This window comes from Pteronotus mesoamericanus, unplaced genomic scaffold (assembly GCF_021234165.1).
Source record: "Pteronotus mesoamericanus isolate MK-2021 breed Mesoamerican mustached bat unplaced genomic scaffold, CSHL_Meso_final contig_169, whole genome shotgun sequence".
In the NCBI taxonomy this organism is placed as follows: domain Eukaryota; kingdom Metazoa; phylum Chordata; class Mammalia; order Chiroptera; family Mormoopidae; genus Pteronotus; species Pteronotus mesoamericanus.
The window spans coordinates 1,472,988-1,498,357 of NW_026555068.1; the positions used below are offsets into that span (position 1 = coordinate 1,472,988).

The 25,370-nt window shown below is 44.6% G+C and overlaps 1 protein-coding gene across 5 annotated transcripts in view; it reads left to right on the forward strand.

Annotated features, from left to right (window-relative positions):
- The first annotated feature begins 442 nt into the window (after window positions 1-442).
- ATP11A (ATPase phospholipid transporting 11A) overlaps window positions 443-25,370 on the forward strand; it is a 144,178-nt gene continuing 119,250 nt past the window's right edge. For all 5 annotated transcript variants that reach the window (XM_054565873.1, XM_054565877.1, XM_054565874.1 and 2 more), the window contains exon 1: window positions 443-860. In XM_054565873.1, coding sequence (XP_054421848.1) covers window positions 822-860 — 39 coding nt within the window. In that variant the 5' untranslated portion in view covers window positions 443-821. The remainder of the gene's footprint in view (window positions 861-25,370) is intronic.

Genomic DNA, 25,370 nt, shown 5'->3' on the forward strand with positions numbered 1-25,370 from the left:
TAAGGGGTCCCCACCTCCCTTGCCGCGCGGGCACCCTTCCGGTACTCCCGCGATCTCGCTCCCATTGTTGGGCCTTTTGGGGAGAGGCTGAAGTTTCGGGTCGGAGGGAGAGAGAGGCCCGGTACGCTGGCCGACGGGGGCTTCCGCCTGGCACACAGTCCCACGCCCTGATCCTTCCTGCAGAGCGTTCAGTCCCAGCCACCCCGGCACCCGGGCCAGGGCGCCCGGAGTCGGAAGCAACAGGGAGTCATCCGCACCTGAGGGCCTCCGCCCTCCACCCCAGGGTCCTCTCCTCTCCCCGGCTCCGGGGACGGGACCCGGCAAAGCGAGGGAGGGAGCAGTGACCCGAGCACGCGCGTGCCTAAGTGTGTTAGGGCGACAGTGGCGGGGCGGGGGCCGCGGGCCGCGGGGCGCATGCTCAAACGCGCTAGTGACGTGCGCGTCGGGACCGGGCGGCCGGAGGCAGGGCTGAGAGGTGCGGCGGGCGGAGGACCCGGGAGAAAAGGGGAAGAGAGCAGAGGAGCGGAGCGGAGCTGAGGAGCAGAGCAGCGGCAGGATCCGGCCGGGCCGCAGCGCTCCCAGCCCGCAGCCGCCCCGCCAGCAGCCCGGGCGCGAAGCCACTACCGCGGAGCAGCCACCACCGCGCCGGCCGCCGCGGGCCGGGCATGAGCGCTGAGGGGCCTTGGCCGCCCCCCGCACCTCCTGGCGCGCCCAGGCCGTGACCCGGGCGGGGGCGCGCGGCCACACTCGGGCCCGGGCCCATGGGCGCGCTGAGCCGGGCGCGGAGGCGCTGAGCGCGGGCAGGCACGGCCGGAGGAGCCATGGACTGCAGCCTCGTGCGGACGCTCGTGCAGAGATACGTGAGTGCCGCCCGCGGGGGGACTGGGAGCCGGGCGGGGACGGGACCTGGGGACCAGACACCGCCGCCCCCAGCCCCGCATTCTGCTGATGCCCGCCGTGGTCCCTGAGGGCTTTGGGCGGCCTCGTGATGCTTGCCGCCCCCCGGGGAACGAGCAGGACGCAGGAAGGACCTGAAGAGTTTGCACCCATGGGCTTCCGACGGGTCCGGCGCGCTCACACTCCTCCCCGGCCCCCACCTGCTCCCGGTCCCCGGGCACGTCCCTGCCTGGAGTCCGCGCTGGGTTGGAGCAGCCCCAGCGGAGATCTCCCGGAGGCTCGACTCCCGGCCCAGGGCTGGGAGGGATGTTCAGGTTCGGCCTCCGCCCGCCCCTTCTGCGCGGGGATTAAGAGATGGGGAGTGTTCAGTTCTACAGGAAAAGGCGGTGATTTTGCTTTTTTGTCACACCGCTGGGGGATTCAGAAGTGAAGTTTGGAATCTTTTTCCTGAAAGTAACCAATCAGGTGAGAGACCCCGGGTGTTCTGAAGTTCCTCTGGAATCCACCGTCGGTGGCGACTAGGTGGCGAGATCAAGGGGAAGGCGAGGAGGTGAAAAGTTGTTTTTGTTTTACGTCAGACGAGGAGAAACTGCGCTGCAGTAACCGCTGGCGCGGGGTATAAAGAGGGGATGTGTGTCTAGAAGAGAAAGAAAACTGTCCGGAGGGTGTTGTTTCCTTGCCACTGTCTCTAACAAAAGACTATTATTCTCCAGCGGCTGCCGGCCCCGGCCAGGCCCGTGGTTAGTCACAGGTTTGAGAAAGCCCAGCGTTCAGAGGTTTGAGACGAGAAGAGGGCGTTCCGGTGGGAACTTCATTCCTGTCCTGGCATAGAAACGACCGTAGGCAGTCTTTCGTATTTATGGGCTTTCTTCTAGAAGGAGACCTTGGTAGAAGACGAAAGTGTTTCTTTCCATCCACGGGGAACGCCAAATCAGTGCTTTTCTCCGGAATCTCTTCACTACCCAGCAGAGTCAAGAGTCTAGGGAACTTGTGTGCACCTTTCATAGTTCTGTCCTGAGGAAGGTTAGTCTGAGTTACCTTTTTATGTTAAGCGGAGAGAACTTCCTCTCTCTCTCCTTCTGTTGAGGGGAAACACTTAGCCGAAGAAAGACTCCTGCTATTCCCCGAAGTCCATATGGTAAAATGTGAGGGCTAAACATCAGGTGACGTCTTTCTTTTTCTATGGTAACGTGTTTTAGGAAAACCAATAACAATGACAGTAGATAACCAGATTTATAAGAGAAATGCTTTATTAAGCAGGGATACTCTTTTCTCAGATTGTATCACCCAGGATGTGTGGGTTCAAGCTGCCTTGGTTTCCTCAGAGAGAAAATGGAAAAAGGGAGAATGGAATTAGCCTTTATTTTAAATGTGCCCAACTATTTTTTTTTTCAGTTAATTTCAATTCTCTTCCAACTCTAACATTTTGCAGTTAAAAAAAGGGGGAGGTGGGGGTTGAATTATGAGAAATACAGTGCAGTTTTGACTCCATGAGAGGTGAAGAGTGGATGGGCCGTTTTCCCTCTTCCTCTGACCTGGCCAAGGTGCACTGCCTGGTGGGTCCGAACTTTCCATGGGTTTGTGACTCCTTCATCCTGGAACTGGGGCAGATATGTCCAATTTTTGGGCTCTCTTTTACTCCCTTACTTCCTCCAGGCCTTCAGCTATTTTATGTTAAACCAGTTATTATACATTTCCATGTAATTTACATTTAAAAATTCCCTTTTGCTATATTATTTTAGACTTCTGAAAATTTTTTTTCTCTCATATCCAAGTGGTAAATATTTTTAATGAACTTTCCCAGCGTATGCATTTTCAGTGATATCCCTGGATGCTATTATTGTTTCTAATTTTCTCTTTCCACATTTGTTCTTTTGCAACCTGACCATTTGGCTACTTCCCCATATTCACATACCAAATCATTCATTTCTATGCTATCGAACTCATGTCTATGCTGTTAAACTAATTTGACCTTTTCCAGAAACAGTCAGGATCTGTTTTCTTATAATGTGGTTATTTCAATACGTAGGACCAAATTATATTTCCTTCTGCCGCAGGGCAGGGGGAAGGTCTGGGATTGAATATTTATATTTCCCTGCAGTTTTTTAAATGTGACTTATTTTATAAACCTGAGTAGGAGGCTTCAATCTTGTACCCTTCTAGTGTTCACATAGTCAGAATTTCTAGGAAAGGAAAACTTGTCAGCTTCTTCTGGTGCATGAGGGTTGCCAATCAATAAAGAAATCCTTAGAAAACATTGCTATAGGTGTTTTATTCTGGTTTAATTCCAGAGAGATAACATAGGAAATGAATGAGAGAATTTTGTTATGGAATAGGCCGTATATACTGTGAAGCATGTACTAACCGGTTGTTTGAATGTTTGGATGGATATAAGATATTCTGAGATTTTTTGTATTTATAAATGGCACAGTGCTTATGTACCATGAAGTAGTTTGACCTGTTTTTTTAAAGAAATTTTTAACCAAGTGGATAGAGAGCTAATGTTATCTTGTTTTTGGAGATGTGATGTGGGAAACTTAGATCCAGGTAGTTTAAATTCTGAGAGAAACCAGTGTAGCTTCATGGGTTACCTATAGATTCTATAGGCATACTTAAACAGTGTAACCTTGGGCATGTTGCTTCTTTTTCTTTGCCTTAGTTTTCTCACCTGAGAATAGTACCCATTTTATAAGGTTGTTTGAGGATTAAATGAGCGAATACAGGTCAGGAGCTAAGAATGGTCCCTGGCTCTATGGCAGTGTTCAGTGAATTTATCACTACTAGCTGTTAACAGAATTTTGTCCCTGGGTAGGTTGACAGGGAGAAAGCAAGCAGTTCTGTTGGTCAATCATTACCAGCCAGCGGGGGCCCCAGGTTGTGGTGGAGGGGTAAACGGGCACCCTGGTATTGAGCAGCACCCTGGTATTGAGCAGCGTGTAGGGCTCCTGTGAGATTTGGCAAGCTTCAAAACAAGGTGTGCTAAAATACCGCGGGCCAAACAAGTTTATAGGCTGCGTTAGGCCATAAAACTTCATTGGCATGACACTCCCTGTCCTTCCTCTCACCCATGTTTCACCTTTAGTAGATTTGACTTTAAAGTCCTGTAGGTCAGGAGCTTAATTTTGTCTCTGTAATTTGTTTTTAATACGGCAGCCCGGATATTGCTTTCTAATTTTGTTTTGCTGCTTGTTAAAGTTTCTACTTGTTTCAATCTTATAATTTTTTAAGGTTTATTTTTATTTTATTTTTTTATTTATTGATTTAAAGAGAAAGAAGAAGGAGGGAGGAGGGGATAAAATGAGAATTTGTTGTTCCACTCATCTCTGCACTCACTGGTTTACTCTTGCATGTGCCCTTACTGGGGATATGCCTGACATTGGCCTATCAGGACACTGCTCTAACCAACTTAGCTACCCGCTCAAGGTTCCGTCTTATAATTTTTGCTTTCTAGGTTATTTCTTACATTTTAAGATAGCAAACTTATGAAAAATCTGGTCGTTTTCCTTGCTGACAGTAGATATTTACTTTTAAAACAGTTTGTTACATTAAGATTTTCATTATAAGGGTAAAAAAATTATTGGTCCCTGGAAAACTTCAAGCATGGCTATGTTAGAGTGCTTTAAACCTTCTAAAAAGTTCAACCATTTTTATACAGGCACTGTGTCTGCCTTTTTTTTTTTTTTTTAAATCACCAACTGGTTTGTGATGGGGACATCATTGTTCACCTTTGAGGTTTCCTGTTCTAAAAGGCAGGCTTACTTTTTTGACTCAGTTGTACCACTTTGTTTTAAACAGGGATGTCCAACCTTTTGATGTCTCTGGGCCACACTGGAAGAAGAGTTTTCTTGGGCCACACGTTAAATGCATTGCGGCACATAATCACACACAAAAAAAAACTTATAATGTTTTAAGTAAATTTATGATTTTGTGTTGGACTGCATTCATACCCATCTTGGGCCACATGTGGCCTACGGGCCACAGGTTGGACACCCATGTTAAATTAAAAATCTTAAGATGCATAATTTTGGTGTTTTCTTTCCTAATCCAGCTTCAGATTAGGAAACAGGGGGCCCTCCTTTTGTTCAGCTCTTGGAGAGTACACCACAGGACCACTGAGTTAAGCCTTTTTAACCACCAAGGCCTTCAGGTGTTTGAAATAGGCGACCCTTAGGCGTATTGTCCAAGACTGGTAGTTGGGCTGGCTCTGGCGGTATAAAGGAAGGCTGCGGTTTGGCCTTGTCACGTGTTTACGTATGAGCTTACCGAGCCCAGTTCTTGTCATCAGGTCTTATGTGTTTTAACTGGACATTTTAAATCATCTGCCTAGACGTGTAATTTAACCTTGATGTTACAGCTATTAAGTTAAATTTCTCCTATTGTTATTTTGAACCTTATTTAATATCGCTTAATAGAAACAAGTAAACTTGAGGTGTTTTTATTTAATGCCAGAGGGTAAATTTAATAACACAAGACAAAAGAAATGTATATTATTGGGTTAAATTTCTAGGGATGAGAACACTGTTCTCAGCCTACAATTGGTTAAAACTGCATTGAATCCACTGGTGAACATACGTAGCTGCTTAACTACACAGGAAACCCTTTGTTTACAGATGTGCTGGGCTTTGAAACCTAAATGCAAATAGCTCCTTGGTGCTTGGACTATCTGTTCCAATAGAAACGGTGTTAATAAGATATGGTTAGATCTCCAAGTCCCATACTTATAAATGCTTTTTAAACCAAGTTAAGTATAGGCAAAAATGCTATTTATTTGCGATGAAAATCAATGAAAAGCAATTTGTACAGCACTAGAAATTCAGCAAGAGTGAATAGGGATTGTTTTTGCTTTTATTTGGATGCTGGTATCTGAGAAAATAATGGATTGTGGAGGTCAGAGTTCAGCTTCAGAGCCTGCCGCACTCTGGTTCAGACCCTGCCTGGGCCTCATTGTGAAGCCAGCTTGGGAGGACTGGCTGATGTCTCCATGCTTGGTTTCATCTTGAAGTGGAGGTGCTTAATGGGCCTCCCTGAGGGGTAGCTTGAAGGATTGAGTGGGGTGCAGTGTTTGCATAGGTAGTTGCTCGGTCGAGGGACATCTTGTTTGAAATGTGGATTTAATGCCGCTCAGCAACCCTGCAATTCTCCCCTGCTTTTTCAGAATTCTTATACCCCTTCTTCACGTGGAGAATGGGTGACCTTGCCTTGTACTTCATGGAGAGATCAATCATCAGACAGGACACCCCCCCATCCTGCTTACCCTACCAGCCCTTCCCTTTTGATGCTCTTGCCTCCCTCTTTGAGTAGGGCCAGGACCTCATTCTGATGAAGGCCTGTCCTGTAGCTTGTCCCCTGGGTCACCGCTTCCCACCCCGCCACATCCCCATTCCTCTTTTTCCTGAATCACCAATGTTTCCTTCTTTAGGTTGATGTCACCTAGTCCCTGTGACATGTAATCATGCCTTCAATCACCTTTTTTTAAAAAACTGACTTCCTTGACCCTATGCTCCCCTCCTGCTCTCATCCCACTTCTGTGGCCTTCACAGCGAAATTTCTTTCTTTTTTTGAGATGGTTAAAATGTTTACTCCATTTAATGTAGTTCTTTTTAAAATTTTTTTTAAGTTAAATTTATTGGGGTGACATTGGTTAATAAAATTACACAGGTTTCAAGTGTACAATTCCATATAAAAATCATCTGTGTATTGCATTGTGTGTTTACCACCCGAAGTCAAATTTTCTCCCATCTCCATGTGTTTGACCCAGGCAGCGAAATTCCTTTCGTGTGGCTGACACATCTTCATCTCCCTGCAGAGGGGCGCTCTCATCACCACCTCCCTCACCCCCCAGGGGGCCCCACCAGCCGTCATCTTTCTGCCTTCTTGCTGGACCTGAGGAAACACACTCAGTGTACTTAAATACAGCATACGTTTGGTAAATTTGCGAGCCCAACAGGGAGAAGACACTCAAATCCTTGTCCCCCCGGCACTTGCCTTCGGATTCGGGCATGGCAGGCAGGAAACAAATCACAGGAATACATGTTAAAGTGCGCCGGAGGCACAGGTGCTGGAGACACTAGAGTGGAATAGGGGACTATCAATCGGGGTTCGCAGGCCTTACTGAGCAGCTGCTTGAAGGGGCAAGCGACCGGCCGTGTCTGGGAGGTGCATCCCAGGCAGAGAGAACGGCCATGGAGTAGCGGCAGCAGCCCTGTGGCCTTTCCTGATTGCCGAAATCCCTTGTCAGGTCACCCCTGTCCCTTTACCATCAACACCTCTGCCAGGAGGAGACCCCAAATACCTTCTCCATCTCCGTGGATCCCACACTGATTTCTATATCTCAGCATCTCCTCACCATGCCCAGGGCAATCCTGGTGCGGGGTACAGTTGGCACTCTGCCAGCATCTGCTGAATGAGTGATTACACTTTTTATCCTTATTGCTAATAAGAACATCGACAAACTTGCCCCTGGGCACTTCTGAAGGAAACTCTATGGTACTTCTAAGGATTTGAGTGATCATTGACAGTTTTTAAAAATCATTTTACTGTCACTTCAAACTTTTGGATTCTCTTTCCTTGGTACATTTCATAGAGTAATAAACACATGGAAATGGACTGGGAAAGCCTCTGGCTCAACCCCCTCACTTAACAAACAGAAAACTGGAGGAAATTAAACCTCAAAGCCTCAGCTCATGGTCCCCGCACCTCTAATGGGCCAACCTGCCTCAGTTAGTTGCTTCCATGTGCAGTATGTCCCCGTGTTCTGACACAGTGCTCTCACTGGATTGTGGGTTGACCCGTTCATACTGGGGGTCCCTGGGATTTGTTTCCTCTTTTCTTGCACTCATTCCTTGGACCACGGGGCCTGGAAAGGAGAGACCGGCAACAGTGGCCCTCTTCTGGAGCCTGGTCAAGAGCAAGCACTCTTTTCTGGCCCCAGATGGATCCGAAGCTCCCTTGAAACAGTGTGTAGAACTTTTTGCACTTACCTTCTTGATTTCTGGGCAGGGGTTCCCAGTTTTTGTTAGCTTCTCAGAGGAGTGCCTGCACTAGTTAAGGCTAAGAACCCTTGTCCGAGGACACAGGAAACCAGCCCTCTGAAGTGACAGCGTCGGCCCGCTCAGCGGCTTCAAAACTGTTTGCATTTCTTGTCAACATTATGGATGAATGATGTAAACTTCCCCACTTTTAAAAAAATGGTGTGATATGGCAATGCTGCACTGGATGGCTTCCCCATGGCCACAGCCACAGCCACTGGAGCGAGCAGCCATTGAGAGAGTTCAGCCCTGTCCTCCAGCCTCCTCTGTCGCTGCACTTGAGCTTCTTGTGACCCCCTAACCCCTTCCAGGAAGCATGCAGGCTCTTCCTGTCTGGCTGGGCACTTGAGGAACCTAAGGCAAACTGTTCACATTGTTTTGCAAGTTTCTTCCTTCTCTTTCTTTCTTTCGAGGGGAAGGGAGGGAGAAAAAGAGGGAAATAAACAGTGCGAGGGGCATCGATCTGTGGTTGCCTCCCACATACCCCTTACTGGGGGCCTGGCCCATAACCCAGGCATGTGCTCTGACTGAGAATTGAACCGGTGACCCTTTGGTTCACAGGCCAGCATGCAATCCATTGAGCCACACCAGCCAGGGCAGTTTTGCACGTTTCTTAGTGTGCTTTACCTGCTTCCATCTCTTGGTGTGCTTTCTTTGTTTTAGATTTATATTACTGTGGTCCACCTGAAAAGAAGAGGTTTCAGTTTCCTTTGGTATATATTGTGGGAAAGGAGCCCTTTTTAGCAGTATCCACAGTAGGGTAGTTTGGCTTACTAGTGCTGGCATGCAAGGACAGAAAAAAACAAAACAAAACATTAGACTGAGACTCAAAAGAGAGGATTCTAGGTTTCCTCTGTCACCTTTACCTTTGTAACCTGAGTGAAGGCCAGACCCAAACATGTGAGCACTGTGGGCAAGTTAATCAGTAGTTACCTCTTCAAACCTATCCTTTCAATAGTTTTTTTTTTTTAAATCACCTTTTTTTTTTTTAATCCTCGCCCGAGGATATGTTTATCGATTTTTAGAAAGGAAGGGAGAGAAAGGAAGAGAGAGAAACATTGATGTGAGAGAAACAATTGGTTGCCTCCCACATGCACCCTGACTGAGAATCAAACCCACAACCTTTTGGTGTATGGGATAACGCTTCAATCAACTAAGCTACTTGGCCAGAGCTTTTTCACCTCCTTAAGTGCAGTGGGAAGAAACTAATTTTCTATGAATAAAAATGATATACTTCTTTTTTTAATTGCAATGTATTCCTAGTAAGGAATTTGTTAGTAACATATTTATACTTATTTGCAATTGCTTTTCCTTTTATTTTTTGTCACTCATAATTTAGTTGAATTAGTCATCCTCTAAGGAGAAAGCTAATTTAATTTAGGTGGATATATTGTTTAAATTCTTACTCTGAATGCATTTAAGGAGCCACCTCCAACCCCTCCTGATTTTCTGTCAGCAGTGTTCCCCCTTTCCCTGTGGTTTTAATTTTATTTTTTATAGGTTTCAGCATCAGAGCACTTCTCGGGAGGCATATTAAAAGGTTTACAATTTAGACAATAGAAACTCACTTTTTCCTGGGAGACAGCAGTAGGCCATGCATTATTTGGTATCAAAATTTCCATTAGCTGGCTGCACTCAGGGTTGGTGGTCCATTGAGATATTTGTGATCTGTTTTGCATGTAAAAAATTCTAACAAAGATAGGCTGCCACTGGCCAGAAGTGTTTTAACTTCCATTCTGCTGTATTGTGGGCAACACCTGTTCCATGGATTATGTAATTGGTAGAGGCCAAAGTTAACCAGTGCCTTGTTTGAGATTCATGCCAGCAGTGATCCTCTACATTCGGGTGCCAGCAGCCTTTTGGATGGCAGCCCTGCCTCTAATCCAACTCTGCTCCTGGCAATTCACTTAACCCCCAGAGGCAACTGTAAGATGACACTAATGGCATTTGTTGTCTCTGCTTGTCTGGGTCATGAGGACCAAATGAACGCATGTACATGAAGATATTTTGTACGTTGCAAAGGGCTGTAAAAATAACTCAGGAAAGGCTGTCAATTTCTTGTGTATCTCAGATGACAAAGGTAATATTTTTTGGCTCAGAAAGGGAATGAAGATAAGATCATTTCTCCTGGTTTAGAAGACAAAAAAATTTCAAGAGAAGGTTTGTTACTTGTGAAAAAGACTCTTTGGCCAAAGGCCAGTAAATTAAGTGTTCTTCAGTGGTGGGAGGATATGTAGCTTGGAAGATACAGTGGCTCCATCCTCATTCTACTTGTCTCCATCCTTACTCTACTTGTTCCCTTGCTTCATGCCCCTCAAAACGGGAGAGGAGAAAAGGGCTGCCGCGTAGGAGACCCTGATGGCTGTGCTTACAGGTGCCTCCCTAAAGCAGCCTGGGACATCTTGGTGCCTTTTCAGAGGACAAAGGGAACTGTCATTCATTGGTATCTGATGTGCAGGGTCCTTGCCAAGACTTTTAGTCATAATCTCATGCTTTATCTTCACATCACCCTGTGAAGGAGTGCTGTGTCCATTCTAGGCAAGAAAACTGATCTCTATGTAGCAGATAACAGGCGGACCTTTTGTCTGACTAACCGTGGTCCTATCTATCCACTAGGCTGTGCATCTGTAAGGCAGTGGTCCCCAGCCTTTTTGGCACCAGGGACTGGTTTCATGGAAGACAATTTTTCCACGAACTGGGATGCGGAGGTGGTGGTTTCAGGATGATTCAAGCGCATTACATTCAAGCTTACCTCCTGCTGTGCAGCCTGGTTCCTAACAGGCACAGATCTGTCTGCGGCTCCCGAGGTTGGGAGCAGGAGCTGTAAAGGGTTTATCTTTGGCTGAGGGTGATCACATGCACAGTTTGGCCAGTTCAGCCCCAGTTTCTGTTGTTGTCCTAGTGTACTAATTAGGAGTGTCCTTTTTCACTCATAATTCACTAGGGTGATCACTTCATTAAAGTTCCTTTCCCTCTTTTAGTTTATTGGTGAATTTATTCCCAGGTGTCCCTGCATGGATCTGCTCTTCCCCCTGAGATCAGGTTTAGGTGAACTGCTGAGCGGAACAGTCTACCTGCACGTTGCTGTAGCCTTTTCAGAAAGATGTGGAGGCAGAAGTTAATGGACCAGTAATGAACTCAAGAATAAACAAGAGTATTCTTTGGAGGCTTCAGATGTGAAATACCAAGAAGTTAGGGTTCACCACCATCATCTGCTCTGGGGGGCAGGGGTGGAGAGGGAAAGAAAGGAGAGGGCTCTATCCTCTCCTTTGATTAGGACCCCACCATTACAATGTTATTTAACCTTAATTAATTACCTCCTAAAATTCCTCTCTCGAAATTCAGTCACATTGGAGATTAAGACTTCAACATAAGAATTCTGAAGGAGCACAGTTCAGTCTATAGCAGTACACTATAAAAGTAGGCACTATTTAGATTGTGAATATTCAAATAGGTGGGGAATATCAAAGAGGACAGTTTGGAAAAGCACATTACTTGCTTACTGTTTATCAAATAAATACAGAAACATGTTCCATGAGATCTGGAAAGACAAAAGCAAAATAAGATAAATATTTAGTGGGAAGGGGTTTTTAACTGTGAAACAGATTTAGGTGATTGGACCATTATTAGATATAATAGACTACAGCTTCCAAGATTTGGTCAGGTCTATTGAAGGTCGTATGTATTTGTATCTTTTTCTGCCCCCTGCAAGGGGTTGGTAGGAGAATGGTGGTTGGTATTTTAAAAGACTATATAGTGTATTGTTTGGGGTTTTGTATTATAATCCGAACCCACAGTGTCTGGCTGTTGACAGGACAGATGTCACAGTATATGCCACATAACTAGATTGGACACATTTGCTTATTACATGAGGAGGCTGCTGCTGGATAATGATCCAATTTTTCCAGTAAATGGAATTGCATTTTAGGGACTTTTGTTGACCTGCCTTTGTATAGGATGACATTTTACCTTTGGCAGAATTAGAAAGTGATAGTTGGAAGTTGAACTTGAAATACTAGTAAAATAATAGGGACATGTTAATCTCTGCAATTATTCATAGTAAGTGGGACCAAAACATATCAGCACTCTGTTACCCAAACTTCTGGAACCTCATGTGTTTTCATGGCAATCTGTAAGTTTCCAAGTCTACTGTTGTCTACCTCTCCATGTCAGGGTGTTGCTTTTTTGTGTTATTCTTTTACATACATAATCACAGCCTCATTATCTTTCATAAAATATTTGCTTATGCTGTTGTAAGTATATATCAGAATGATCCTAAAGCGTTGTCATCTTTCAATCAGGAATAGGGCCTCTGATATTTGTTGGAAAAGTTTTGGGATACTTTTCACTCATTTTGTACAAGTGCAAGGCTGAGTGGTTCCAGCCTTAAATAGAAACCATAAATGATCATGACACTATTTAAAGCCACAGGACCCAGTGGAGTGCTTCCACCTCGCAGCATGGTCCTCTCTGAACTGTCTGTGCAAGATGACATCCTGAAGTTGAGAGATACATCTTCTAAAGTTCTCCAGTTTGTATTTTGGTAAGTGTGAGTCTGAGGTTGGTGTACTGGGGTCCTTCCTCCCTCAAACCTGCTCCAGGCACAGGGGCAGCTTGCCTGCTTCTCCATTCTCTTTGGACAGACTTCCTGGCTGCCTGGGAAGGAGCTGCCACAGCCTGGGCATTACATAAGCTCCCTGCCTCCGAGAAAAGAGGATTTCCTCCAACCTATTTTCAGCAAAGGATTAGGGGCAATGAAGTTCTGCCCTTAGAATGTCATCTAGATTTTTGTGTCATTTTTCAAGGAGGTCTCAGCGATTATCCACTAAAACACAAGTATAGTGATAAAATCCAGGAATGAGCATTGGTGTGGAAGATATGCCATTTTAGAATAAATCAGACCTAGATTTCTTTGTCACTTTCTGATAAAATTCCTGACAAAATATCTGAATGTGACAGGTAAATTCTATGCATGTGGAATAATTTATATTACCTTTTTTAAAGAAAGTGTTTGAAAGTAGTTGTTTTGATAAATATAGATAAACCATTAAAATAGATATCATGAAGTATAGACATGCATTTTTTCCTTGAAATAACCAACTTTGATATAAATCTGAAAGCAGGATGCATATAAAGAAAGCTGGAGTGATTGTCATGGTGGTGAGAGTTTCTTTTAGTCCTCATTTCTGATGTTTCCTGAACTCATTTTACCATTTCTCTGATGTAAAATGAGAATAAACCTCTTGGCATTGAAGGATATGTGTAGGGATAAACCCGGCAAGACCCTTGTAAAGAAAAGTACTTGATGTATTTAGTACATACTGGGTGCTCAACATGTTCATCAAATATTTATTGAGCACCTTTTGTATGCACTCAGGATTCAGTGGGGAACAAGACACACAAACATCCTGGCTGTCCTGGAGACTGCTTTTGGTAGTAGATGATAGAAAGTAAATAAGCATATGGCGTGCTCGGTGTTAGAAGTGATGTGGACAAAAATGAGATGGGAAGTGGAATCAGGAGAAGTGTTAGGGTGGTAGAGCAGGTAAGGGCCAGCTTGGGGAAGGTGACAGGAGCCAGGTCTCGAGGCAGCCAGGCACAAGTTGGGGGATGGTTCCAGAGAGAGGAAACTTGAGGGCTGGACCCATTGGGCAGCCTTGTGGGAGAGGATGCAGTGCCGGAGGGGAAGGGGCCATGGGAATGTGGGCAGGCCTGGGGGATGTGAACGGAGGGATGGGCCGCTGGTTACTTACATTTTGTTTAATAGGAGTATATGGCCACTCCTCCAAGTTTCATTGCTTAAAATATGGAATATGTTATGTGTTGCTTTTTGAAGAAGTTTTAAATGTGTTGTAGAATTATATGGCCAACTGAAAATGTTACATAATAGATAAATTAGATAATTTGTGACTTTATAAAAGTGGGTTGCTTTATTGAATGAATGTACAATAAGTTGGTTTATGGGCAATTTTTTTAATGTGGCAAAACATATAACAAAATTTGCCATTATAACCATTTATAAGTAAGGGTGTGATTCAGTGGCTTTAACTACGTTCACATTGTTATGCAACTGTCACCGCTATTTATTTCTAGAACTTTTCCTCATCCCAAAACAGAAACTAATTTATGAGCAATTTTAAGTAGCTTATTTTACATTTGATATTGTGTATCTTGCCTTTTTGGAAACTTAAAAAAAAAAAAAATCAATGAAAAAGACCTTAACGGGGTCAGGAGAAGTCTTATTGAAACCTAAGCACTAATTAAGTTTTAATGGAAAATGTACCCAGGTAGGAGGGTTTTTTTTTTTCTTTTAAATAATTGGTGATAGTAATTTTTCTTAAAAGTTAAATACTTGAATGTGAGGATTCACTTGAGCTTTATGTTTTGCTTAATATGTGCTTGTCTGAGAGCAATAAAAGTTGTGATCATTGTTCCAGAGGAGAAAATCTGACAATTGTCTTAGAGCAAGTGATTCTTTAATGAGAGACAGACTATCATGAAAATTATGTTTAGTTGGCAGTACATTCAATAATATAGTCATGATAATAAGTTTACTTAATGCTGTTATAAAGTTACATTGGTTTTTTCTTAAGTGCATTTATAAGAAATAGGAATTAAAGCATTTTATGTGAAATTTTTTTCCAGCAGTGCCATTCTAGTGACTGTTTGGTTTAAATAAGCTTTTTTAGTTCAGTTAATCTATACCATTTATTCTTTTACTACCTAAAAAATTAATAACAAATAGATTCATTAATATAAACTTACATTTGATAATGTTTTTCTGTAAAATTATTGACTCTATGAGAAGCTTTTTTTATATTTCTGCTGTAAAGAGGGTATGAGCTTTTTTGTACTTAAACTGAATTAATTCTTTGATTTCATAAATTGTGCTGTTGATTTTTAGAGAACTGCTGGCTTCAAAAGCTACAAGTCCCTTTTATTAGTTTTTGATTTATTAACAAGAAACTTAATTGTAAAATTGAATAATTATATCTCTTAAATAGTTTGACTCATCTAAAAACCACACTTGTAACAGTCAGTTGGCTAAATGCCATATTTGGCAGGTAATTTTTGGCATTGACAGAAGAATAAACATTAGAAATAAAAAAGAGTATTAGTGGCTTTTTCTCCTTTTTTTAAAAAAAGAGATTATTTATTTTTAGACAGAGGGGAAGGGAGAGAGAAAGAGAGGAAAGAAACATCAATGTGTGGTTGCCTCTTGTGCGCCCCCCACCGGAGACCTGGCCCAAAACCCAGGCACGTGCCCTGACCGGAATTGAACTGGTGACCCTTTGGTTTGCAGGCTGGTGCTCAATCCACTGAGCCATACCAGCCAGGGCAGTGGCTTTTCTTTAGCATCCTTACAATTTCAGTTCATTAAAAAGATGGGTTGACATTGGTTTTTATTCATTTATTAATCTTGCAAATTCAGAATGTTTTTCTCTCTCATGTACAACATCTTATACCTGCAGAGCCATCTGTCCTCACTCAGGATGTGGCCTGAGAAGGTGAAAACTGTGGGGCAGGCTTCTTCTTTTTTATCCCAACCTCACCACACACAGCTCACGCACCTTTGGTCATTTTCTCAGCGAATGATATTCCTCCTACCTGTGTTGTGAACTCATCCAGGGGGACTTGTGTCTGGAATTTAGGATCATGTATATCAGATTCTATTTTATTTTATTTTTTTAATGGGTTGGCCGGGCGCTAAGAACAGACCCTAAGAGGGAGTTCAGAAAGCAGAATATTTACTAGGATCAAATAACTAAAGGGAAGGTGAAAAGAGCAGAACTAGACAGAAGTTGACTGCCATCGATCGCCCCCAATAGCTATGTGGCAAGTGTTGCTATCACCGTGGCTTGACGCTGGGCACTGTCATGTCCCCCACGCCAGGAGCTCTGAAGCACCCACATTGTTGCTGCAGGGACTGATTCTCTAAGTGCTGGGACTAGAGGTCACTTGTAGCTGGTGAAATAGGAAAGGGAGCTATGCGTGTTTTTGTATTTGGGGCAAGGAGAAGGGACCCAACAGGTGACCAGTCACTGTGTGGCACTTCAGCATGAGAGGGCAGATGGCAGGTGAAACAGAATAACAGTGCCCAGTCCTGGGCTGATGCTCTGCCGGCACTGTCCATTTTCCCTCCAGGTGCCCGAGCCCTGGTCCTGCCAGGCCCGTAGCAGGTGATAGAGGCTGGGGTTGTGGCCAGCTGTAGGGGACCCTCAGGCCTCCCCAGCCTGCAGCAGGTCCCAGCTCTCCTCCAGTCTCCCCTCCAGGTGGTCCTCACACACACCTCGTCTTCACATCAGGGGGCATTTCTAAGGATTCTGATGTCCAGAGTGGACAGCGCAGGTTGACAATAGGCCTCAAATCCAGGGTTCTTCACATTCTTTCCTAGTCCAGAGCCTTTTTTCCCCTCCCAATTCTGTTGGAATTTGGAATTTGGTATTCACTGTAACATTTTGTGGTTTGACATGAAGTGTTCAAGGGGAAAGTTGTCCTAAGTTAGCTATTTGTTCAGAATAAAACCTCAGAGAGAAAGAAGCTAACTTACATCAAATTTCAACTCTCTCTGATGAGAGAGAAAGGAAAGGGAAAGGAAGACCCCCCTAAACTTGCTCATAAATGACTTGTCATAGGGTTGGATTTCAGGGGAAACAGGTTTTGCTTTCATTTTTGAAGCAACTGGAAGTTGGGGCTTTTTGGAATTCCAGACTTCAATTTACTAGAGAGTGGATCTCTAGGAACTGGGAGGCAGCCCAATGTGTGAAGTCAGATTTAACTTTTGGGTTGATAGGAACAGACTGAAAAGGCGGCTCCGATCTTTTTCTCTGCTCTCTAAATATAACCTGAAGGAGCCTCCCTTGCTGACTCAATTCTGGAGCCTGCAGATGAGGAAAGAGTAGAGGGGATAAGCTTTAATTAACTTTCTGAATCTGAGGTGTCTAACTCCATCCATGTCTGAGGAACAAAGCTCTGGGCAGAGCTTAGACATCTGACTACAGCAATGTTGGCCCAGTGCGTGAATTGCAAGACATTTTACTGATCAGTTTAAAACCAAAACAAGAGCTATCATGTGTCTCTTCATCTTTGCTTCCAAATGCTTTCTTCATTCTCCTTTCCCCATGCTTGGTGCTATATACTCCTAGAAAATTACTGCAGTTGGTTTTTGCTTCCTGTCAATATAAGAAATGTCCAAACCTGTAGAGACTATGAGCTTATTTGAGCTACACTGATAACAATTGCCTGGAAGCAAAGTCTCAACAGATTGGTAAAATGCTCTGGAGAATAGCAGTTTTGTGGCTTATTTTATACATTACAATCAAAGGAGGGGATGTAAGGAGGAATTACATGAAATCCATTTGTGGTAGATTAGGGAGGTGGGAGAAGGCAAAGCGGGGAAATCTCTGGGATTGGAAAAAGAGAAAAACAGGGAGACAAATATTTCTTTCACATTTGATGCATCTCTGGAGGGTATAGGATAGTTAACAATTCACATTTACAGTAATAGTAATGGTATTGGGGGAAAAAGATAACAATGATGGGTGCTGTGGTCTCCTACTCTGGTGCGGTGGGTGTGTGCAGAGGGGTTCAGAAAAAGGGAGTTACTCAGACATTCCAAGGGTATGTTTATCTTAGATGCAACAAGACAACAGACATGCTCACTTAAGGTAAAGATTGACCTTTGCCAAGAAAGCCACAGACCTGGGATGTGACTACCTTCCAAGAGTGACTTTTACTTAGCAATTTTATGTTCAGATCATCCTCTGTGGTTACTCTGTCTCTGAGTTTTTAAGAGCCGCCATGCAGGCCTCCCCTGAGCTTGTCAGGTTTGGTATGTGAGCCCTTTTTCGCCCACATTCCCATAGAATTTGGCCAGTACGTCCCCAGCAGTTAACAATGCAGTTTCCCTACAGGTAAAGAGCAGTCTAGTTAAGCCTATCCCCTCCCACCCTCCAGATACGCATCAAATGCTACCTTTAAGGTTTTCTGCATACCAGGGGAGCAGGGAATGAAGGCTGGTTTCCTGCAGCCTTTGTGCCTAGGTGGTATCAATTTACAGATGGCAGGAGTGAGGCCCAGGATGTGCAGGCCACCAGTCCCAGGTCACCCATGGGCTGTAGGGTGGCAGAGGCTGGTTTGTTCCCAGGACAGGTCCTTTTCCCTTCGTTGTATCACCACCACGTAAACCTTCATTAGGAAGCTCAGCTAGGTTCAGTAGTTTGCCCAATAAGAAGTGGATGGGAAGAGAGATACCCAGAGACAGCCCTGGAACATAGGCCCTGTCTTTATCACTGGAAATGCTGCTGCTGCTGATTGACTGGTGGTCACTGACTTCACTTTTCCTTGGAACCCCCTTTCATGGACCAACCTAGTATTACACCATTGAGGCTAAAAACCTACTTCCAACCTGTGGTTCTATGGAGTGAAATCAGTCTGGCTGAGGGCCAGTTCTGGCCAGATGGTGCCCACTTCTGCTTTTTCTTATGTCTGCTGGACAAAATAACAAAGAGGTGTTTATTATTGAGTTGTGTTTGGGGCTTGAGGTTAAACAAACACCCATGTGAGGCTGTGCCTTTACTATTGTAACACTCTCAGAGTGCGTGGGTTTTCTAGTGGCCACCGTGGAACTCAGCCTTTGAATAGACCCGGAGGTGGCATCTGGTTGATTACATGAATGAGACATATTTGGTTAATGTGAATGGAGGCTTGACAGTTCAAAACAAGTTCAATGGAATTTCAGTGGACTTACAGTAGCAATATGTTTATCTGTTTTAGTATTCTCCATAGTATTATATAACACAGAGTTCACAAAACTGTACAAATATTTGTGAAATGATTTTTTAAAAATTTCATGGTTCTTAGGAGTGTAAGAATTCATATTACTGAGCATATTCAAATAAAAAGAAGTTGTGCACTGCATAAATGAGTTTTGTAGTCTTCTTTAAGTGTCATCATGCCTATCTTTTAGAAGACCTCAGTGGGTTTTTAATTCTTGTTTAACATTGTGGCTTCCAAGGCTCCCATTGTTCGGGCAGAATGGAAATTTCATTCCCCATTCAGCTTGTGGGAAGATCACATTCTGGCTATTTAATCTTCACATACTGGCCATTTAATCTTTTGCTGTCAGCTAACTGTTGATAAGGATGAAATGAAACCAGATATCAGTTTTGGATGCACCCAACTGAGGAAAAAGAGCCAGGAATGCTGATGAAGTGATAGCCAGGCTGGCTGGTGTAGCACAGAGGAGGATGAAATGAGATGTGTGGTTTTAATTACATCTCGTTCTTCCAGCTGTGTTCTCTCTGGCTCTTCCCCAGCTTCCTCTCCCCTTGATGTTTCTTCTTCCTCCACGATAAGCCTGGTCTCCCCTGCCTTTTCCAGCCCTCATCTCCCATTCATTTGGGAGCATCTTCTGGGTTCCCAGGTCTCTCATGAGCCACAGAGACTTGACTGGGTACATTTTCATCTCAGGCAGAGAACATGCTTGCGGTGCTTTTCCTGTGTTGATGGATGCGGCTGAGGCAGCCCCTGGGAGGAGCCCCAGCCCCTGCCTCCCCTCTAGCTCCAAGGCTCGAGGAGCAGGGGTTGATAGGAAGGACTGAGCAGAGGTCGGGGGCGGGGCAGGTCTGGCTGCTCCTTTGGGCAAATTGCTTTTCTAGCTCCACATCCTATGCTTATTTTGTATGCTTCTGTGATATCTATAACAAGTATTCTTTATGATAATGCTTTGATGGAGACACAAAAGAACACGAGAGTGAAGCAGCTCCCAACCACAGGAGGCGGCAAACACCGGAAGCTGTTTGTCCCATAGTTTCTGACCAATTACATAGATAATTATGCAGCAATATTTTTTATTGTGGCAAAATACATGTAACATTAAATTTATCATCTTAACCATTTTATGATCTAAAAATCAGTGGCATTAATTATGTTTTCATATTGTGCAGCCATCACTGCCATCCATCCCCAGAACTCTTTTTATCTTGTAAAAACTGAAACTCTGTCCCCATCAAACACTAAATCCCCATTTCCCTTCCTGTGGCTCCTGGTAACCTCCATTCTATTTTCTGTCTCCATGACTTTGACTAACCTAAGTATTTCATGTAAGTGAATTCACTTATGTATTAGGTACTATGTATTTGTCCTCTTAGGACTGGCTTTTTACACTTAGCATAGTGTCCTCAAGTTTCATACACATTACAGCATGGGTTAGAATTTCCCTCCTTTTTAAAGCTGAATAATTGAGTGTATGTCATACATTTTGTTTATCCATTCATCAGTTGGTGGACACTTGGGTTGTTTCCTGCAGCAATTTTTATGGACCCAAAACCTCCGGAAAGGGCCAGTGCCCTCGGGTTGCCCCAGACTACCTGAGAAGAACGTGTTGGCACAACTCTCAGTCTGTGAAAGAGGCGGGATCCTGGTGAACGTGGGCCCACGCATTTCCGCTCTGTGAAGCGCTGGCTGCACTCCCTGCACACCTGGGCTGCTTTTCTGAAACCTTGCCACAGCGCGGCCGCATCTGTTCCTTCTATACTTGATTGAAATCTCCCTTTCCCTGGGAATTCTTTACAGATTAATCTTTCTTCAAATGCAGGCTTAATCTGTGCTCTTTCAGCACGAGTGTGGCTGCTTTGCCTGTGTGAATTGGCGCCTTCTCTGCTGTTTTGTGAATATTCCTAAGTAACTTGGGTCGGTGCCTAAGGGACCAGAAACTCCAAGGTAGCCCTGTCTGGGTATTGCCCTTGACCTCTGTGGGTGGGGGAGGGAGTTGTCTGCTTGTGAGGCATGGGATATAGGAAGTGAAAACATCTCTTAGAAAGACTGTATATATCCTCTTGTTCACACTGTAGTCATTTGTGGGGAGGAAGAGCTGGATATGTCCTGCCGTTTGGGTTTTTTGCTCCCCAGCAGCCTCGAATGCTGCAGGGGCGGCAGAGGAGGGTGGAGGCCCATAAACTGTTCCTTTGGACTTTGAATATTGGGGAGACAGTGTAGACTGGGGACAGTTCCAGTCAGAATTCCCTGTGGCCTGTTTTCAGAGCCTGTTTCCCCAACCTCTTAGGGATGCTGTGCATTGCCTAATATCCCTGCAATAAATTACTTGGCAGAGCTAACAAGGGCTGTTCTCTGTCCCCAGCAGTCCTGCCTGAATCAGCACACAACAGTGCCCCCAGGTCCAGATGTTTCAGATCTTATGGGTATAGGGCTTTGGTTACCTCCTGGCCTGCCCCTCCTGGGGGATTCTGTGCTGCTCTGGGAGCTGAAATGTGAACCCACAGAAGGTGTTACTAGTTAGTGGCTGCTTGTGACCCTGGCAGTTACCTTGCTTTTGCCCCACCACAGCTTGGGGACCCTCAGTGGAAGCCACCTGGTGCTGTTAACCTATGGCAGTTGACGCCCCCTTCAGAGCTACTCTACTTGCTCTCTTTCCCTGAGCACCACACATACACCGACTGCACCTTCTGGAGACCGGGGTGGGGGGTTCAGATTGGGTGCCAGGACCAGGGCCAACTCCCTAGCTCACGCTCATCCAGGCCAAAGCCTGACTCCTACTCATTGGCTCTGATTCCTGCACTACTCCTGTCACGTGATTAAAATGTGCATAGAGATGTGCGGGCAGCTGGGAAGTGGGAAAGGAGGTGCAGGGCTAGGAAGCCAGCATGGTTCTGCTCATCGGAACTCAGTGGCACTGAGCGGGACCATCCTAGCACGTCAGTGAGGCCCTTCTGTGGTATTGGTGGGGGTGCTGTGGAAGGCAGGTGCTTCTCCCTGCCCCGCTTTCTACCCTCTCTTTCTGCTTCTGACAAGCTACAAGCATCATAAAGGTTAAATAGCAGAAACCATAGAAGGTCAGAGGGTGGCTAGGAGCAGGGTCAGCCTGTACACCTATGCTTTCTGGGCCATCTGGGTTCATGGACAAGCAAAGCTGGTGGCGGTGGGCTTTGGGTCTGAGTGGGAGGGGAGGATGCAGGCACGTTCCAAGAACAAGGAACTCTGCTAGAAATTCTATGTGAATGAGAAATGAGAACGGCAAACAGATTCTTCTACTTGGGTAAGAAACCTTTTAAACTACGAAGAACTGAATGATTAGGACAAAATGTAAAATACAAACTATGGTGTCATTTATATGTAATAAAAGGCTGGTGAAGTAGGTGCATGAACAGTTTAAAGCTTAAATTATACACACACACACACACACACACACACATATACATACTTTTTTTTCTCTCTCTTGAATCACATCCAACCTATTTGGCTACTTTTATTTCAAAATGTACCTTTGAAACCAGAGGGGATATTAGCTTTCCTGTCCAGGAGGCACATGGAATTCTTTGGAAAACACAGTTTTATAAAGCAACATTTTAACAACTAAACATAACAGTGTTGAAAAATAAATATCCTCAGATACTCTTGTAAATGTTTGTGATTTTAGTGCATCTGGTTGTACAGCCTTTATTTTACTGTATATTAAAACACTACTGTTAAATTTATAGGCTTCAGGTTTTGTTAGTTCATTTTCAGCTTCTTTACACTGCTAATAACGGCAGACCCAACTAATTCCCTAAGGTCCGATATTGAGTTCATTAAACAATTGTGGTAGGTGACAAATACAGTACCTATTCTATGAAGCTGTTCTTAAAAGTTTTAACAGTATATTTGTTTTAAAAATGGCTGCCACGCCTCCCGTGAGGTGTAAATAAGGTTATTCCTGCCTTCTTCACATCCTGAGGTTCTCTTTGCTTGTCTTTATTTCCACCTGAGAATAATTTGCATATAGTTAAGTACTCACTGGGTTTAATAACCCTAAAGACCAAGTATAGGTTGTTTTTCCCCCTCTGCATAAAATTAAAATAAGTGGTGTGATAGCATAGACACAAGGTAAAGTAGGTTTTGGATCCAAATCCGCCGGGGGTAGCAGTGTTCCCCCGTACATTCAAGCCATTTTTCAACACCAGCAGGGTGTCCAAGGACTCAACTCAGTTCTGGCATTATATGCCAGGACGAAGCATCAGATTCCACAGGTTAAGGGTTCAGTCCTACAGTAGCACTCGCCCCATTCCCTGACCGTCTTCCCCTTGCCTCAGATGGCAATTGAAAGTCCAGGTTGTCATCTGGGCTTTTGACCTACTGGCTATAAATCAGAGGTCTCACGACCTGCCCTTGGGTTTGATGGATTTGCTGGAGAAGCTCACAGGACTCAGGAATGCAGTTTACTTACTAGATTACCAGTTTATTATAAGAATATACAACTTAGTGGGGAAAGAGTGAAGAAATAAAATGGAGTCACTATCATCAAACTGCTCAATTCCGAAAATCAAGTAGGCTGAGGCATGAGGAAATGATTCTACTCTTGCTTTAGCCTGGAAACTTAAACTTTTGAACTTTTCAGTTATGCCTAGAGATATACGCATAACCTTCTGATTATCTCCAGAGGATTTAGGAAAGAATGTTCGCATACCTAGACCACCTGACATCTATTATCCAGACCCCCAGACATCTGGAGGATTACCATCTCAGACCAATCTAAAAGCTAAGAATGCATAACTGATTCTTCTCAAGAGTGTACTTTTCACTATAAGAACTCCTGGCTTTTCTTTCTTTTTTGAAACACAAGATATTGCCTAATTGTGTTTCCATTTTGCAAGCCCTAAGACCATTGAATAAGTCTATAATTTCTAACCAAAGCCTCCTGATTCATTTACACTCTGTAGACAGCAGGAACAGCCAGATGGAATAGATGCAAGAGATGAATAGGGCAAGGTATGGACTTCCATGCCCTCTCCAAGGGCGCCACCCTCCCCTATTCTGCACATGTTCACCAATCTGGAGTGGAGGCTTTATTACATGGTCACAATTGATTGAATCGCAGGCCATTGGTGATTGATTCGGCCTCCAGCCCCCGTCCCCTCCCCAGAGGTCAGGCGGGTGGGACTGAAGGTTACTAATCTCAAATTACAGGGTAGGCTCCCCCGGCAACCAGCCCACATCCTAGGGGATCTTTCCAAAAGTCACCTCATTAACATAACAACACACTTCCCATCACCTTGTCACTTAGGGAAATTTTAGGGATGTTAGGAGTTCTGTGCCAGGAATAGACAACCAAATGTATATATTTCTTATTATAAATCACAGAATCATATAAAGCAAAGCAAATGCCGCAGCGCCTACCTCCCAGCCAGGTGGAGTGTGTAGTTGCAGCCTGTAGCAATGAAATGCCCATCCCTGGAGATCGTCCAGAATTCAAGGAGCCTCTGTTTGGGACAGTGTCCTGACATTGGTCCGTCTGTTGGTTATCAGAGTCTTCCAGGTCTGGGATGGTGCTTTTATCTCAGATGGTTGTGTAGGTGAGAAGATACTTGGGTACTTGGGGAAGAAACCTTTTAAACTACGAAGAACTGAATGATTAGGACAAAATGTAAAATACAAACTATGGTTTCATTTATATGTAATAAAAGGCTGGTGAAGTAGGTGCATGAACAGTTCAAATTACCCCAGGTACCCAAGCTTGGCTGGGTAGCTGCAGTTGCTGCTGGCCAGGGTGCTGGGAGGCTCTCCATTGCACCAGGGGAGCTCCCTGCTTTCCTGCAAACACATTTGGTGCGGGAGTCCCAGTGTGGCCCTGAAAATAAAGGAGAAGGGGGAGAAGGAGTCTCTGGAGGGAGCAGTCATCTGTTGCTGGGAGATAAAATTTGAGGCCTCTGCAGGAGGAGGGGCTGGGGTCACCTTCAGCAGGGAGAGAGGCGTTGTTACCGCAAGTAAGGGGTCAGTTTGCCTTCACGCATCAAAGCCCAGTAAGACATGAACAGCAAGAAAAAAGAAAGGGTGTATTTTTAGGAAGTGGCCCATGCCTGGAGACAGGTGAGCTAATGCTCAAAGATCTGGCTTCCCAATGGCTTCCAGGGGATGGGTCATATAGCGGAAAAATCATTAATCCTGGTGAGCAAGGGAATTAGAATTGTAGTCAGGGTTGTTTTCTCTAGTGATTGGCGGGTACCAGGGGTAGTTGATCACTGGTTGCATCTGGTCCTGATGTCAGCCATTGCATCTCTTCATCGGGTTTCATTTGCTTTTCTGGGCCTGGGACTGAAACACAACGGAGTCCTGGATGCTATCAAAACTCTGTCTCTGGGGTCAACAGACCCAAGGCTTTGTTCCTAAGATTATTCGATGTGGATCATAACTCATTGTCCTGAGGGCTTAATGACTAAGGGAATGGACATGCAAGGGAGAAGGAAGCAGGTGAGTCAGTGTGCTGGGTGAGGCCGGTTTGAATCAAAAGAAAAGAAAGGAGAAAGGGTCGTATTAAAGAAATGAGGTTCCTATCAGTTACAGTGTGTCTGCTGCAGGGAACAGGCCTAATAGTAATTGCACTTCTAAGAGCTTTTCTCAGCAGATTCCCAGATGCATCCAGTAAATGAGCCCAAAGCGGTCATTAGCCAG